The sequence below is a fragment of the Hakea prostrata genome, chromosome 7 (assembly GCF_041222555.1).
Source record: "Hakea prostrata isolate BN-2017 chromosome 7, UWA_Hpros_2, whole genome shotgun sequence".
Classification (NCBI taxonomy): Eukaryota; Viridiplantae; Streptophyta; class Magnoliopsida; order Proteales; family Proteaceae; genus Hakea; species Hakea prostrata.
In genome coordinates, this window is record NC_142606.1 from 72421685 (window position 1) to 72439598 (window position 17914).

The 17914-nt window shown below is 37.9% G+C and overlaps 2 protein-coding genes across 3 annotated transcripts in view; one reads left to right on the top strand and one right to left on the bottom strand.

Moving 5' to 3' along the window:
- Window positions 1–5805: 5805 nt before the first annotated feature.
- On the top strand, window positions 5806–10083 carry LOC149012006 (small ribosomal subunit protein uS2y-like). Its single transcript, XM_089163411.1, has 5 exons — window positions 5806–6090; window positions 7559–7821; window positions 7928–8125; window positions 8872–9100; window positions 9803–10083. The coding sequence occupies exons 1-5, from the start codon at window positions 5961–5963 to the stop codon at window positions 9925–9927; spliced, it is 945 nt and encodes a 314-aa protein (XP_089019537.1). The 5' UTR covers window positions 5806–5960; the 3' UTR covers window positions 9928–10083.
- Window positions 10084–10298: 215 nt separating this feature from the next.
- LOC149012007 (phosphoinositide phosphatase SAC4-like) overlaps window positions 10299–17914 on the bottom strand; it is a 58074-nt gene continuing 50458 nt past the window's right edge. Inside the window, exons 15-16 of one of the 2 annotated variants that reach the window (XM_089163410.1) lie at window positions 15122–15230; window positions 10299–11750 (exon numbers count right to left, since the gene is read on the bottom strand). In XM_089163410.1, the coding sequence (XP_089019536.1) occupies window positions 11655–11750; window positions 15122–15230 (205 nt within the window). In that variant the 3' untranslated portion in view covers window positions 10299–11654. The remainder of the gene's footprint in view (window positions 11751–15121; window positions 15231–17914) is intronic. The other variant, XM_089163408.1, reaches the window with a different exon arrangement.

Below are 17914 nucleotides of genomic sequence, written 5' to 3' on the forward strand. Positions count from 1 at the left end.
TTTGCCCACCTTCCAACTAAGCCATTCTACCAGAAACTTTTTTCCTTCCAAAATTCCTTTCCACGCCCATGAATTATTAGCTTTTGGTTCAGCTTCAAGAAAGTCACATGTAGGGAAGTAGAGCCTTTTATAGAACTGGGCCCAATAAGCATTTGGATAAGCCCATAGCCTTCAAGCTAATTTAGTTAACAATATGCTTTGTTTTGAATTTCTGAGTCGCGAAAGCCCAACCCACCTCAATCCTTGGATCTGCATAAGTTCTCTCAAGAGATCCAACACATCTTATCATGCTCCTCATTACCACCCCAAATGAAATGGGTGACAGCCTGCTTTATCTTTTTATGATGAGAGTTAGGCAGTTTAAAATAGATGCCGCAAATGAATTAAATGCGAGAGCAACTGATTTGATGAGGATTTCTTTGCCTGCATGTGAGATGAGCGTCTTCTTCCAGCCTTGTAAGTTGTTGGCAGTCTTGTCTTGAATATCATTGAACAAATCCTTCTTAGTCGCTCCAAACTCAACCGAAAGCCTTAAGTACTTCTTTGGCCCCTCGCCATACCTAATTTTCAATGCAAGAGAACCATCTCTTGATTTTGGAGGGGGTGTCTGGGCTAAAGGTAAGGCATGTCTTCTCATAATTTATGTTCTGCCCACTGACTTTACAATAGAACTCTAAACAAGCCTTCAAATTGTGAACTTCCTCCAACTTCACTTCAGAGAATATAATGCAGTCATCTGAAAATATTAAATGTGATAACGTATATGATCTATTTCTCACCTTGATACCTTTAATCAACTGTGCTTTGCCTATTTCATGTAACATTGCTGATAGGGCTTGTGTACATAACACAAAAATAGCAGGAGAGAGGACCTCCATGTCTAATACTTTTTGAATGGCTTAATTACCTCCTATGGATTTCCGTTGACTAGGACTTGATATGAGACTATAGTGATAATTTGCATTATCATGTGAACCCACTTGTCACTAAACCCAAGGGTTGTCATAATGTTATCTACAAAGCACCACTCCATCCTGTCATATGCTTTCCTCATATCCAACTTCACATCCATTAGTCTTTTCTTCTTTAGACTTATGTTTGATATAATGGAATGCCTCATGTGCAATGAGCACATTATTTGAAATCAGCAAACTAGGGAGGGGAGATAATTTCATTGAGGTACCATTTAAGCATGTTGGCCAACACTTTACTCATGATCTTTGAAGTGACATTACAAATTGAGACATGCCTAAAGTGATCCACCTTCTCTGGTTGGCCAACTTTTGGGACCAACCATGCATAGGAAACATTGGCAGAAACATGCAAATTACCATATAGAAAGAAATCTTGAACTAAATAACAAATAATATTTCTTCACAAGGGGCCAAAGTTTTTGGTAAAAACCTGGAGAGAGGCCATATGGTCCGGGACACTTTAGAGGTGACATTCCCCATAAAGTAGCTTTGATTTCAGCTTCATCTAGCATTTGACATAGCTTCTCATTCATCTGATCGTTCACTTTCAATGGGACTGCCGAAAGTGCAAGCATCATAGCATCTTTGTATCTTTTTTGAATTCCCTCCTTCTCTTCTTTTTCCGATTCTATCCATCTTCCCTCCTCAACTTTTAGCTTCAAGATACGATTTTGCTTTCTTCTTTTAATGTTAGAAGAGTGAAATAAGTGGGTGTTACGATCTCCTTCCTTTGCCCAATGAAATTTGGATTTTTGAAGCCACATGATCTCCTCATTTTCCAATTGTTGCTTGAGAAGGTCTTGCAGTTCCTCTTCTTTGTTTTGATTTTCTTCTGAAGGATTGGAATCTTGAAGGATCATAAGTTCCTTCATGTAATGTTGAATCTTTAGATTCACATTCCCAAAGCATTTCCTATTCCACTCTTTAAATTTATCTTTGCAACTTCGGGTTTTTTGTTCCATCCTGTGACCCAATGTACCAAAACAAGGAATACTCCATGCCGCTTGAACAACTTTATGACAGTCTTCATGTGTAAACCACATCATCTCGAATCTAATAGGCTTCTCCCCTTGGGGAACATGACCAATGGTATCCAATAAAACGGGAAGATGATCTGAACCCCCCACTGCATGCACTGTGACTTCAGAATTTTTGAACTTCCTATTTCACTCATCATTAGAAAGTAATCGATCCAACTGCATTTGATATTCACCCTTCCCTTTCTTCTATTAGTCCAAGTGAACTTAGGACCATGTGAATTGCAATCCATCAGCCCACATTTATCCAACATATTTCTGAACTTGGACGAGGCCCTATAATCATGACTTAACCCACCTTGCTTCTCCCTCCACTCAAGCATAGAATTAAAGTCCCCTAGACAAACCCAAGCTTCAAATAAACATGTGGGCCCTATATGTATTTGAGTGGGGAAAAAGGAAAAGATTTTATGAAAAAATGTTAAATGTGGTCCTAAGGGTGTCAATCGGTATGGTTTTGGTATGTTAGGGTTTTGAATACAAAAAACCAGACCTATACCATACCCAATTTACACGGTATGGTACGGTTTCGGTATTTGCAAAAACAGTTCATTATGGATTTGGTATTAAATCAATGCAAGAAAACGGTTTAAACACGGTATCTAGTGTGGTATAATTTTGGTACAAACGATCCCATGCCACTTTTGTTATTAGTTCATTAAGATCCTAATGAAATTGCGATCAAACAATCGATATAATATGATATTAATAGAGACAAAGCAAGTAAATCTAAGAAGATGAGTGAAGGACAAAGCAAGTAAATATAATTAAGGATAGGGTAAAGGTAAAGTCTTTTAATTGTAAAATTACATTTATATCCCTTAATTTGGTACTGTTTCGGGACATACTAACGACGGTATGAGTACCTAAAATGGGAACTATATCGAAGAAATTCGGTTTTCGGTCGGTACATTTTGAATAGTGGTACGGTGCGGTTTTAGATGGAACAATTCAGTATGGTTAAACGGTTTTGGTACACAATTGATACCCTTATGTGGTCCCACTTTGTTGTTTTCACACTTTTCTACAAAATTTCATCTATTTTGTGGGGTCCTAAAAAGGCATGGTGGAAAAGTTAGCATGCCACCTCAACAGACTTTCTACCCCAGTGAACTAAATAAGTTATACTTTGAGATTTCATAGAAAATGTTGTTTATTTCAAACTATTTTCCACCCCACATTTATGCTAGTAAAAAAACGGTGCATTAAGGTTGAGTATGAAAGGGTAATTTAATCATAACACCCTCTTTATGGGCAAAATAGTAATTTTAATTGCTAAACTAATAGAATGGATAACAATGGGTAACCAATAATATTTGCTTTTGATGAAAGTGAGTCACTAGTACCAGTAAAAAAACTCTTTTCTAAATAGTTATGGTTTTGAGTTTGATACCATTTGCTTGATTATTTGATCGTGGTTTCTATTATACAAAATCAACTTCGAGGGTTTGCGTAATTAGTAAAAGATCAATACTTCATAGTATAAGGTTAAGAGTTTGAATCCTTCATGGCTAGCATCTGAAGCCTGTCATATATCTAAATTATATATAATAGAGCAAATTGTTTTAAAGCACTAACACCCCCACTTTATGTTTGAAAAACACAGACACCCCATTCATTAAACAGTAGTCCATTCTATTAGTGAAACCATTAACCCATTGTTTATTTATCTTTAATTCCAAAAATGCCTTACCAAAATATGAGGAGAAACAAATGGGCCATTAGATGGTTGGCATGTGTTTTATTCTAATCATATGCTCATTATTCTTCCAACACTAAACCATTCTTTCATCCCCAAATCTATTCTCTCTCCTCACTCGGCTCTCCTTTGCTTCACCTCTCCACCTTTGGCTCTGGCAGCAATTGCAGGACCATCAAGGATGGCCAAAATTGCCTCAACCATGATCGCCCAAACAAGGACTATATGTTTTGGAGGTGGAAACCCAAGCCAACGCAGGTTGCCTAGGTTCGAACCTTCCATCTTCCTCTCCCTTGTTTGGAACAAACACATTGCCTTCGTGGGTGACTCCATGGCCAGGAATCAGTCGGAGTCTCTCATGTGCCTCGTCTCTTCGACTTTCTCCTCGGATCTCGTGAATCCCAACGGCGACGACAACAAGTTCCGGCGCTGGCATTTTCCTTCTCACAACGTCAAACATCTCCAAAATGAGAAGACTTGAGAAGAGAATTTGATTGTTCATTGAAGTCCTCACTTTAGTATCCTGTCTTCTTGTGTTTTCTAGTTATGCTTAAATTATTTTCCTTAAGTTCTCTACTCTCCTTGATAGTGAATCGGAGGAACCCTAATTTGAAACTTGGATTTAGAGAGGGCATTTCGAGTCAGGCTTGATGAATATCCGAACGGAAGCTGGACCTTCAACCTCTTCGACAACAGCAGAGAAAGCTTTCTCCTTCATCTCAAAAGGTTTGAGGGAGTTGGTGATTTAATCGGTTTAAAAAAGGGGGGGAGCCGCCGGGGGAACGGAGACAATGAGGAGAAGAAGGGAAGAGAGAGGTAGATCTAATGCAGATTTGCTTGCTAGTTGATGAGGAATAGGGCCAACTCTTTCAAGAAAATCGCTACTTCCATTAACGGAGAGCTAGAGAACTTATCGATTCGGCTTCTTCCTTCTCTGTTCCAGCCATCCGATCTACTTCCCATGTTGAAATTAATTTTGTCAAGAAATTATAGCCTAAGCTATCTGAACTCCACCGAGCTTACTCATCTCTGGATTTTAGCCGCAAGGTTTGGGAAATGGACACCTAAATCTAGGATTCGGCTCAACTTGTCACGATTAGGAGTGCAATTGTTTCTAAACCTAAGGAGGATAAGGATGGGATTATTGCTTTTAATGATAGGGATAGGTTTTGGGGCAGAAGTAAAGTTATAGTAGAGGACTTCCAATGTGATTGGAAGGGAGATAGCACTGAAAGCCAGAAGGAATGGGAGCCTATTTGGGAGTTCAAGACAAGGCTGAGGGAATTCGAAAGTAACAGTTCTTCGGCGGAGGTATTTAGAAATATCACGAACAACATTTTAGGCATTGGATGTAACGAAAATAGCGTTAATGAGGCCGGACGGCCACCCTGGACTGTCTTGTTCCATTCACGAATGGAGTTTCATGAACGCATGCAGAGTTCCATTCACCCTCTCCACCTTCTGTTCTGCGAAGAGGAATAAGGAGGCGGTAATGGTGGTGGCAGTGCTGCCGAAGCCAAAGGCATAGAGGGTGAAGGAGAGGAGAGCCAAGTGAGGAGAGAGAATAGACTAGGGGATGAAAGGGCTTAAGTGTTGGAAGAATAATGAGCACAGGATTGGAATAAAACACGTGTCAACCATCTAATGGCCCATTTTTTTTCTCCTCAGATTTTGGTAAGGGCATTTTTGGAATTAAAAAAAAATAAACAGTGGGTTAATGATTTCACTAATAGAATGAACTACTATGTTTAATGAATGGGGTATCTGTGTTTTTTAAACACAAAGTGAGGTGTCAGTATTTTAAAGCCTACATTTTAGGTGCGAGTGCAATGTGCTCTATATATGAGAATGGGATAAAATATCCACCTAAAAACAAAGTTGAAAGGGCAAAATTGTAAGTTGGTGAAAACCTAAAAATGCATTCTAAAAACAAATAAAATAGAAGGCTGAAAATCTATTCGCCAATGAATACCGAACACATCCTGAAATGAAAAGTCTCAGTCAGATTGGAATCTTTGACATTGGGAAAATGGTAAGAGTCGGATTGGAATATTTGATATTCAAAGAACCCAGCTCCCGTTTTACTGCATGTATTAGGGTTTTTGCGTTTAAAGAGACGGCAAAGCGAATAACAAGTCCTTTTCGGCTATAAGCGATTTTGGGTTTCTCTTTACTCTCACAGGCGTTGAGAAGAGAAGCTGAACATCCAGAGGAGTACCTGCTTTGTTAGAGATCTCAGCAATCCTTGCCATGGCAACCACTAGGGTCTTGTCGCAGAAAGAAGCCGACATTCAAATGATGTTGGCTGCTGACGTCCACCTTGGAACGAAGAATTGCGATTTTCAGATGGGGCGTTATGTCTTCAAAAGAAGAACTGATGGTGAGATGTCCATTTAGAGTTTTAGCATCGGTGAAATCAGGTTTTAGGGTTTATCGAATATAATGTTACTCTTTTACGAGAGTACTGGAAGGGTACTGGACGCAAAAACTATTTATCCTTGCTTAAAAACTTGCACTTTTATTTCGAGATCAGGGAAATAACAAGTTTGGGAATTTTATTTCTTGAGGGCGGTTGTTGATTTTACTATAATTTTGTATTCTAGATTCAACTTTTATGTGTTTGAGGCATTCTAATTTCCCTGTCACCTTGACTAACAATCTAAACGGTGTATATTTACTTATTAATTTATTCTTATCTTTCAATGTGGTTTAGAAGTGTAAAACGCAGAAAAAGGCGACCTTTTAGTTTTGTCAGTAGCTTTTCTGTTTAGTTTTTTTTCCCTTAGTCGAGTTACCAGGAAATGCAATTTGTTGTAAGAATAAACATATCAGGTAGGTTTTTTTTTGTTATACAAGTAGGATTTATTCCAGACGCTTCTTGTGGATTCAGATCCATATGAATTGTATTCTGCATATTGGATGCTTAGAAAATTGGTTTGGTGGTGTTTTTCTGGAAGTTACCGATGGAATGAAATTGTGGTACAACATTAGTTGCTGGGTCCGTAGCATTATCAATGGTTGGCCAATATTCTGCATTCCTCATTTGTCTGGACATGGTTAATTTAAATAGAGTGGAGAGCTGCTTCTCTAGTGTTTGTTCCTTGTATTCTTTTTGAAATTTAAAGAAAGATACATGGAACAGTTGTACAGACTTGCTGTGATGCATGGTGTGAAATGTTGGACTATTAAGAAGTGTCATATAGAACACCCAGTGCAGCAGAGATGTGGAAGTAAATGATTCATGAGATACTCATCTGGGATGGCATGGCCATATTCAACAGATACCTTTGGATGACCCAGTTTGTAGTGATTTGAGTTAGATCAATCACGAAGAACTTAACAGAATTAGAAGCAAACCTAAAATGACCTAAGGGGGGAATGACATGCATAGCTTAGGCCATGTGTCAAGTATGACCTCAATACAGCTGGTGGAAGGGAAAGGATCCATATAGCCAACTCGTTGTTGGTGGGATAATGCTGAGTTGTTGCAGTTAATTATCTCTTGCATTTTGGTAGGTTAAGAGATTGTATGTTTACTCCATATGTGACCTGCACAGTACGGCTTCATTTAATTTGTTGTTGGATGACAAGTTAGAATTATTATCTGAAGTTTGACTCTGTGATGCCAGATGGAATTGTATGATCACCTCCTGTTATTGAGGTCTATTGCAGACTTATATGTGATATCTTTTTACCCAACAATAATAAGAGTTGGGCAGAGATTGGAGTGGGTGGCCTGACCAATCGGCATCCTATCATAATGCCAGCCCATTTTCTGTAATTACTTTTCTTCATTATTTTATGTATCTGTCCTGGCTTTCCTCTCTGATTTTCATTTAATTGCACAGGTATATTTATCATTAATCTGGGCAAAACTTGGGAGAAGCTGCAATTGGCTGCTAGGGTAATTACAGCCATAGAAAACCCTCAGGACATAATTGTTCAATCAGCAAGGCCTTATGGCCAGAGGGCTGTATTGAAATTTGCTCAGCATATAGGTGCTCATCCAATTGCTGGAAGACACACTCCTGGAACATTCACAAATCAGCTCCAAACGTCCTTTAGTGAGCCTCGGCTGCTGATCCTTACCGATCCTAGAACAGATCATCAGGTTAATCCCCTTAAAGATTGAGTGAAGGATAAATTTTGTCACTGTAGTCTAGTTTTGTGCAATATAAGCTCTTACTTGGATGTTTTTGTTCTTGAATTCTCTGCAGCCAATTAAGGAAGCTGCTCTTGGTAACATTCCAACCATTGCTTTCTGTGATACTGACTCTCCCATGCGCTATGTTGACATTGGAATCCCTGCCAATAACAAGGGAAAGCACAGTATTGGTTGTCTATTCTGGTTGTTAGCAAGGATGGTTCTGCAGATGCGTGGCACCATTGCTCCTGGGCAGAAATGGGATGTGATGGTAAAACTGTTTTTGCTTTTGTTTTTGTTTTTCTTTTTAATCCAGATTGCAACACATTTGACTCATCCTTGTGTTGGAGAGCATGATATGAAATATTTCTGGATCTACAACTTGCTCATTCTAGTTCTATAGAAAATATGAAATATTTCTGCATCTACTCTGCCTTGCTTCAGTAACTCAAGTCTCATCCCAACTAAATGGGTCATCTCCTGGGATCCTTGGTGTCCAATCAGTAGCAGTCCTACCCTATGTGTCTTCTTCCTCCCTATTTCTCCCTTGGATGTCCAATCCCAATAAAACTGATTGGTAAAGTAAGGATATCATCCTCCACTAATGAAATATATGTTAAAACTTGACACTTAGGCATTGTAACTTGTGAAAATGCTGATGTCAGGGAATATCCTAGCACAAGGATGTTTCCAACTGTATTTTGAACATTTGTGTCAACAAATCATGTTGCCTTTAGGTGTATCTTGTGGATGTTTCATGTATTGCTAGCATAAAAACGGAAAGCAAAACTGAATCGGTGATCAGCCTGGTGATGGGAGGTCAGCTAGGGTATTTTTATTACATTATTTTTGTTTGTTTGTTTGTTTGTTTGTTAAATCTTTGATATTGTACTCGGAAGCCTCTGGTGAACCTTCTGTTGCTGTGAATATCTTATTCCGGGTAAAACTTTGTTGCTGTGATTTTCTTTTGTGTTTATGGATAATTGTCTTTCTGACTTCTAACTTGATCCGTTCCAGGTGGATTTATATTTCTATAGGGACCCTGAAGAGGCTAAGGAACAAGAAGAGGATGAGGTTATGGCTCCTCCTGATTATGCAGCGCCAGATTTCACTAGTGCCACCCTTGGTCTTCAGGGTGATCAATGGCAGGATGCCCAGTGGAACCCAGAAGTGGCAGCTCCTGTTGGTGCCGTTCCTGTTGGTGCCATTCCTGCAGGTGCCATTGCTGAGTTGCCCCCAACTCAAGGTATAATGTTGATATCCATATTTTGTAATAGTCTAAATTCAATTGCATTTCTGAAACTGAAGTTGCAAAATCAGAGACCGGGTCTGAATCTATATAGCTAATGAACCTGTGTGCATAAGCAAGGAATAGAATATTGACCCGTAAGTGGACTTAAAAAGGTGGTGTAGGACAATAACTGTATACATGAACAACTGGTACATATTTATTTTTCCCCTTTCTGTTTACATATTTTAGTGTGTTCAGGTAAATCATACCTTAGAAATCACAAGATTTTTAGCAACTCAGACAATTATAGGATTTGGAAGAGAAGAACACATTGTCCAAATTTGTCTTTGGACCATCTTTCAGCCCTCTTGAAAACCAGTCTGAACTAAGGTCTTAGATGCAGTCATTCGGTTTGGATAAGACTTAAGAGTTGAGTTGTTAGTTTGTGCAGATATCAGTTGTTTATGTATTCGTAAGTTGAAATTTACAGCCCTTCACATTGAAGGGGAGTAGAAACTCAGTAGAGAAGTGTCAAGACGTTTTAGGTGACAAAAGTAATTGTGGAGGCACCAAATAGAAATCGAGGGTAATGGGAAAAAGAATCCCCCAGTTGGTTATTATTTTGGCCTTGCGACTTGTGAAAACCTAGTATAATAATGATTTACAATGTGTATTTTCTTATGATATATATTTTTTCTTCTCTCTTTTGATGTGCAGTCTCTGTGGCAGCCGAAGGAGGATGGGAAGTTGTAACCATGCCTCCCTCCGTTGCAGCAGCTGGAATCGTTCCTGCTGCCACTGGAACCGTTCCTGCAGCCACTGGCTGGGGAGAGGACTCTTAGAGGAGCTTATAATTTTGCATATCTCAGGGTTTTTTTTCTTTTTTTTTTTTTTTTATTTATGGGATTCGTCTTTAAATTTTGACCATAAATGTAGGTTATGGTGATTAAGCTTATTTTAACCTCTTGTTTTTTTGTTGTCCAGAGCTTATTTAGCAATTCTTGGCATAGTTTTGCTTGCTTCGGTATTATTGTACCCAAAGACGAAATTGATTGATTCAGTGAAGAGAATTCAATTGATTGATTGGGCCCGTTTTCCCAAAAAAAAAAGAAAAGAAAAATCCAATCCCTATTATGCTAGGTTTTCTTTTCTTGGATGTTGGGAAGAAATCTGCTCCTAAGCAAATGGGTCAAAATTGTAGTGTTTGGATGTGAAAAGTGGGTGATTTCGGTCATGATGCTTCTATCTTTTTAAGGAATCATGGAGACATGGATCGATTGTCTTCCGTTCGGTTGAGTCCAGTTGAGTGTAACTCGGCAGGCAAATATGGTTTGGTTTTGCGTTGGGATGCGCGTGATCTTTCTGCGTTCGGTCCTATCATTTTGATCAATTTGGTTCTCATTTACTGATTTCCACTTAGGTATCCCAGGCGTTGCTAAGAAGCTCGTCTTTATTACTGATATGAATAATATCCATATTCCAAATCCAAATATAAGAAAATGTGTACCTAATAAGTGCAGTTTCGTCTTAATGTTTGCAGTAGGAAATGGAAAATGTATAATAAGCCTAATGCCTTGTATGATATACCTCGTCTTTTACTTTTCTCGCAATGGCTTCAACTTTGTTTTGTCTCCTATCAGCCAAATGGGTTTTGGCTGGGAAGCTCCAGTAACATGACTCGCAATTCAATTTTTCGTTTCTTCGCTTTGGTGAGCACATATGTATGTTTATGTAGACAGTATACAATTAATTGTATTGAAAGAGAACTCTGATACCCAGGCTCCCTTGGTTACACATCAAGAAGTCTCTTCATTGTCAACCAGAACTGCATTTTATTAATAAAATATTAAAAAAGACCAAAATCTCAGATTTCTACACAGGGAAGGGTACTATGATATAGTAATATAAGTTTCCAATACCATGTAAGTCTACTTCAGAAAGGACGATCTCCAGACAAAAATGTTTTCAAAACAAGGGCACAAACTGATATCCTTGTAATCACTTTTAACGGTGCCCAGATTATACAAATTTACAGAGAGGCAAGGCTGCAAAAATAAAAAATTAACATGGACATGGACATGGACATGGTCAAATGGTGAATACCCAGTCGATCCAATATTTATGGTAAAACAACATTTTTAGCACGACAAGATGTTGATTAACTGAAAACAATCGAGAGCAAAGCGAAAGCTCCAATGAGCAGAATACATTACAAATATTTACAAGATTAGTAAACCCTGGAAACCATTTGATTGGGGAAAAGAGAAAAGGAACAATAAGCTCCTAAAGAATAACTATTACCTATTTCCGTGATATTTTCTTTATGGGACTCCAACCAAGGTTTTCAGGATCAAATAAATGCTGCAAATCATACACGAAAGGCAATCAGGCCTCTCTTACAAGGGGGATCTTATCTTACAAAAGAATGCCGGTACCATCGCCTTAGTTGCTTCTCCAGTTTTGCTTTTCCATTCCTTCCTTAGTTTCCACTCAAGGTCTGGCATCCTTGAAAAAGGTTAGGTTAGGTAAATCAAGGGAATAAATTGATGAAAGGAAAACTTGTAGGGCATCAATGGCACAGCGTCTCTCCATAAGTTACCCAACGCACGAAGCTGTCAGAGAATTCTCCAAGGGTTTCTAAATCTGTTTCTGTCTGCGCCCTTACCTGCAGATCAAGGGAAAACGATGAGGAAAAGTTTAGAGGCAGTGGAGTGTTTCTTCACCTAAGCATTTACCATGGGAAAGAATGGGAAAACAAAGATCAACTAAGAACTCTTTTTTTGATATAACTAAGACTATATCAGATGGATAAATTACAAATAATGGAAAAACCCCAAAATATCACTTTGACTTTCATTTCCTTCATATTTGCCTTCTATATGACCATTACACCTTTTCCCGAATAGATGGATTAATGCAATATAACAATATATCTTGTACGGACTGTATTCTAACTCAATGCAATCTGAGGAGAGGGGTTCTTTCCCTTTCTATATTGTTTAGTTTGCTACGACCCCCATTCCCATGGTTCCCCTTTCTTTTTCCCACTTTGACATTCTAGTATATGGTTGAAATGGAGGACTGGAACTACTCCCTTATGTGTCAATATGTCTCCCTTTTCTTCTTGTTTTGGTTTTCTGCTCTCTTTGCTTCTTCCAAGTCTAGCATCCCTAATTCTATTTCTCTATTTTGGTCCTTTCAATTTTTGTCATCAGTTTATCCCCTCCCCTCATGGTAATACATAATGTTTTACAACCTCCCTTCCAATGTAGCCTCAATAAACAAGGGCCACATAAACCACGATCATGTCAAAACTAAAATTTTACATTGCAAGGGCTTCTTGCAATTTTGGTAATGGTATCCCTGGGGTGAAAATAAAGAAGTCTAGAAAGAGAGGTCCTGAGGATGCCTGTCTGTGACTCTGAGATTAAATGACGTACCTAGAGACAATAGGATTGCTTTCGAGTAAAAACATGCTTCAAAGAAAAGTTAATACAGAGTAGGAGTTCTAGACCAGAGATCCTGATATTGGATTGACCTACAACATGGAGAAACCTAGGTGATATAGGGGGATGATACCTAATGTTCTGTGATGTTCCACTGGGTAACCTTGCCTAGATCAAGATTCTTGATTTTAGGCTTTAAGGGAGTGAAAATTCAAGAACCTGCTTCTTTCTAGGGTTAGGAGAATTTGGAAGAAAGGTCACGGGGCTGAACTGCTGAAGTGATTATAAGTTTGAAGTTTGGGACAGGTCAAATAGTCAGATTGGTCAACATCTAACCTTAAAATTTGGGTGTGATGGGAAATCCAAAACTTCAAGAAAATAAGGGGAAAAGAATGGGGGTGGGTAAGATCTTCATCTGCAATAAACCTTTCTAGAACAGGGATGCTTCGATGGATCAAGTGAAGACGGCAATTGCATGCTAAATTCACAACCTAAAACCAGAATCTTAGATTTGAACCACCAAGAATCTTAAAGCACCAAGGATCCCAGGCACCTGGACTAAAACCACCAAGAAATCCTAATCTAAGCTTTAAACAGTAGATAATTAATATTGAAGGGAATAAAACCCGAGCCAAAAGCTGGAAACCTCATAAAATGAACTCTATCCTTCTTTTGTATCTTCTCTCAAAGGAGGCATAAATGGATGGATAATCAACCTGATAACTTATGATAGAAATAGGGAATAAATGCCTGATAACTTATGATAGGAATAGCGAATAAACTCCTAAATGAAAAAGAACTTAAAAACCTATTGAACACAGGACTTAGGACAGCTATAACTGAACAAAACAAAAGAAAAAGAAAATTCTGCTTTTTTAAGTTGTGGAAATTGTTAACTTATAGTTGTGCAGAATTTACATTATTAGACCAGTAAACAAATTATTTTCGTACTTAGCCTAGACATTCAACTTTTAAAACCATAAAATAGGCTCATGACCACATATACCTATAGGACGCCAGGCCAACACATCACCCAATGGTACTGCTATTCTGTTCTTTTGATGTTCTACTGTACAGTAACTTTAATGGATAAAACCACAGCTTTAGGGAAACTGCTGACTAGCAGCAGCCCTAAAATCTGTGTTTTGTTTATTTCTCCTCCCTGATCTTTACTCCCTTTGATCTATTTAAATCCATATTTTCTTTATCTTGACATGAATGCAGGATTCTATACATTTTAGGCCTTTGAACCCATAGGTTTTCTATGTAATAGGCCACCCTAATAGGTAATTAGGTTTGATAAGATAATTAGGTACTTTATTACAATACTAAGTTTTTATTTTATGTTCTAAATTGACACAGTTCAGCCGGTTTGAACCAGTGGTTCAATTTAAGGTAATCTTGGATGTTCTGCACTTTTCCTTTTGGGCCAAAGAAATATTCCCATTTAAGTTACAATTGACTCTGTTTTGAGTCCATTTTAGTTTTCAAGTAATAGTTGACTCTGTTTCAACTGGTCAGGCATTTCCTATTTAGTGTAGGAGTCAAATAAAAGAATAGATAATTATTTCAAAAACTGCTTACTTTCGTGAGAGCAATCAGTTTTCCCTGCGCCTCAATCAAATTTCATCTCCCCAGGTTGCCAAGTTTGATCTCCATTGAGGACTCCCTTCAAGTAATGCTCAAAAATCTGCAAGTCCGAGAACATATTCCAATTTCCAACCCGCTGGTCATCTATAATCAGTAAGTTGATTCATCCCCCAACCCTCGTTTTTCTTTTTCCTCTTCTAATCCTCAAACACCCTAAATCCTTGATTCCCCTATTGTGTTTTGGTCTCCTCAAATTCCTCCACAGCTCATTGCCACAATCTAAAACCAACCAAATTTCACTTGAATCACTCCCTGCTCCTGCAGATCATTCAATCCAGCCCTCTAGCCCATCTTCTCACTTAAACACTAAAGAAAGAAGTATCAGTTCTAACAGGGACACCCTAAGTTTCACCTAACCTTGACTAACCATTAAGTTCGGATTGATTCACCCTCTCCTATAGTTAAAAACTTGATCCAAGCCCCATCCACAAGTCCAATTGTAAACCCTAATATTCCATGTTTTCCGCTTCTTCAGAACTCGACATGCTAACATTAAGTTGTTGAAACTTCAAATTCAGAATTATTCCTTCATCAGTGAAACCACAAACCTTAACTGATAATTTTATCGTTCAAGGACAAGACTAATCTTCAAACCCTACCCCTAATTTGACCCCAAAAAACCCCTAGTTCGGCCTTGTTTAGAACCTACTTGTTCATTGGATCCTGTTTATAGGTTCTAGTTGATCTCCTATGAATATAGGACCATTTACACTGTTTTTGTTAATGTAATATCCACCTAAACTGGATAGTAGTTTTAATAAAAATAATTTCAGTACTAAGTATAAAACCATAAGGTTTGGTATGCTACTCCCAAGTGCAAATAGAATTATAACGACTGTTCCCAGCTGTGCAGTGGAATCCATGTTATTACATGGGTGGCTACCAGTGCATGATCAAAGCTGTTTTGTGTTGTGGCACTTTCCATAAAATGTATACAAACCTTCATGCTGGATCCATATTTGCTTTGAGGTGGTGTTGTTTCAATTGTCATTCCATTCACAACATTTTCCGCAGATGCTCCTGTACTAGAAGAATTGATGAGGCCAGACCTGCATCAATCAGAAAACTACTCAATAAAACTCACCTTACCATAACATACCAGAGAATCCTAAGCAAAAGCATTGTAAGCCAACATTTTACTAAAGACATTCCCAGATTTGAAGTCCAGAATGCCTAGCGATAAATTCTGCCATACTGATATCCGTAAAAAAAGACAACGGCAATGGGATAAAATCATCTTAAACAAAAGTATATTTCACTGCAGTTTTCTTTAGCTATGTTTTAAGATATTACAATTTATGAAATTTTTAGATCTGATAAAAATTCCAACATTAGGAAATTGAATATTACATGGTCAAAAATCTATTTTTTGTTCTTGAATTGGAGGCTTGACTTCTTTTTCTTTTAGAGTCCGATATTTTTAATTATTTGATTGGATTCAAAAAAGGGCATTTGCTTATTGAAAAATATCAATGTTTCCAGCCAATGAAATTAAAAAATAATAAATAAATAAATAAAAATTTACTTAATGATACTAGGCACAAATAAGTGTATATCATGGTTTCCAGCCAATGTCCAAGAACAACATACAGTATCAAACTTGGGTCAAATTACTTGTGGTTTTTCTGAAAATGATTATTCAAATGATCAAATACAGGTGTATACAAAAAAGTTTGTGCCTTGAAACCAGCATCATGTGATGACTGCAAAAGGAATTCCCTGACCGTATCTCAGATTCTGGCTGGTTGAAAGTTCAGTTCTTCAACCTAGACTGTAACTAATGGTCAGGATCCATACTCGTCGTTCATTTCCCAACTAGGCAACCTCTAAACAAGCATCCTCTTAACTTACACACCAATCCTGACAATTAATATCAACAAACTGGTTCAATCAGTTCCATTCCAACCCCAAAATCCACTGGCCTAATGAGGCTTGGTTGAAAGTTGTAAGCAATCCCAATATCTGTAACCAGTACTGGGTTGAGAGAAGAAGAAAGAGAGATTGAGGGAGAAGAAGAGAGAACAATTGGAGAACAGGGTTGGGCAATAGAATCTATATTCTATCATACCAGCCAAAACATATATGTACAATAAACCAAAGTAGTATTAAATAAAGAATATAACTCCTAACTCTTATCTAATCAAAGCCTAAAGCTTACCAAGAAACTCACATAGGCTAAACACTGATAAGTAAAGACCTAAGGCAACAAGGAAACCACAATAGTCAGAGCCCCCCCCCCCCCCTTTTTGTGTTACATCATAATATCTCTTATCTTTAAAACTCCCCCTCAAGCTGGAGTATACACGAACAAAGCTCCAACTTGAACAAATAAAAATAAACTAGAAAGGCAGCATTAGTTTTGAACAGTGTAGCAATCAGACACTACCAAGCTCTACAATCAATTGTCATAAATCCATGTCTTCCCAAGAAAGACAATAAAATGCAGCATCTAACAACGGCATCAGACATTTTCCTCAATGAAGGTCATAAAATGCAGCTCCACTGAAAGCATAAGATTCCATCAAATGTAGCACCAAACGACTACAGAAAAGTCAACCAAATGTAGCATTCTCATGGCTACATAAAAATTCATAAAATTGCAGCTCCATGCCTGCATAAAAAATCTCATAAAACAGCAACTCTCATGGTTTCACAAAGATTCCATAAACTGCAACTGCAGTGACTACACAAAAGCCTATCCCAGGGAAGGCACTCCAACAACAGACAAACTCACTTTTGAACGTATAAAATCTATTAAAAAAATTTCGTAAAATTTGTTTTGCATGTAGTCAAGATTGAAAATATTGCTCTGCTTACTGCAGACAATGGAACTACAGATCTCCCCCCATGTGAAGCATTACATGTGGTCAAAGAAGACCATAATATCAAAAGAAAAGCCCCATATGTCTTCAACCAACCCCTCATATAGACAAATAAAATCCCATACCTATGCAGTTCACGGTCTATCAAAGTCAGATAATGAAAAATTAGTAATTAATCCACCAATCCCAACTCAATCCTTGGTTGAGACTAAGCAAACATACCAAATAACGTAACTTTGATCCCAAACCCATTTTGATAACTCAGGCTCACAAAATCAGAAAATTGGCGCAACTTAAAGAAATAATGACAATATTAAGGGGTTAATTTATTAAATAAAGGAAAAGAATGATAAATCTATAAATATTACAAAATTGAAATGGGAATGGCATGAATGTAATTATGAGAAATCTCCAAAAGTAACACAAACGAAAGCCAAAGGGTAAACTTGGAAAGGGAAAACTCCTAATGGCAACGCATAAATAACGTGGGGTGTATGGATACAAATTCAAGAAGGGACATCACATATTAAATACCAAATAAGTTATTCTGAAAAAGAAGAAGTTAGAAAAGGTAACTTGACTACTTTAAGAAGGGTTATTTTGGTGAAAGGAGAAAATCAAGGAAAGTATACTGAGACTAATTTCTTTCCGTCAAGGCCATGCAACAGCTAAGAAAGTCAAACAATTCACATCAACAAAAAAGGAAACCTATTCCTAATGGAACCCTCCTTATGAGAAACCTGAGAATCAAGAGTAAGTCTCTCCTCTCCAGCAGAAATATAGGAATCATGAGTAAGAGAGTTCATCTTCATCCATGATTCAAGAAAAAAATACCCCACGGAAAGCAGGGATGCAGTCATGTGCTTGGATCTCCCTCGTTTGAAGGTATTCTTCACTCCTAAGTCCTCTCA

What these genes read in the sequence shown, in the direction of transcription:
- LOC149012006 (XM_089163411.1), top strand. Translation starts at nt 5,961, where the DNA reads ATGGCAACCACTAGGGTCTTGTCGCAGAAAGAAGCCGACATTCAAATG. An exon ending in ATCCTAGAACAGATCATCAG is followed by an intron (nt 7,822 to 7,927) that starts GTTAATCCCCTT and finishes AATTCTCTGCAG; the next exon opens with CCAATTAAGGAAGCTGCTCT. An exon ending in GGCAGAAATGGGATGTGATG is followed by an intron (nt 8,126 to 8,871) that starts GTAAAACTGTTT and finishes GATCCGTTCCAG; the next exon opens with GTGGATTTATATTTCTATAG.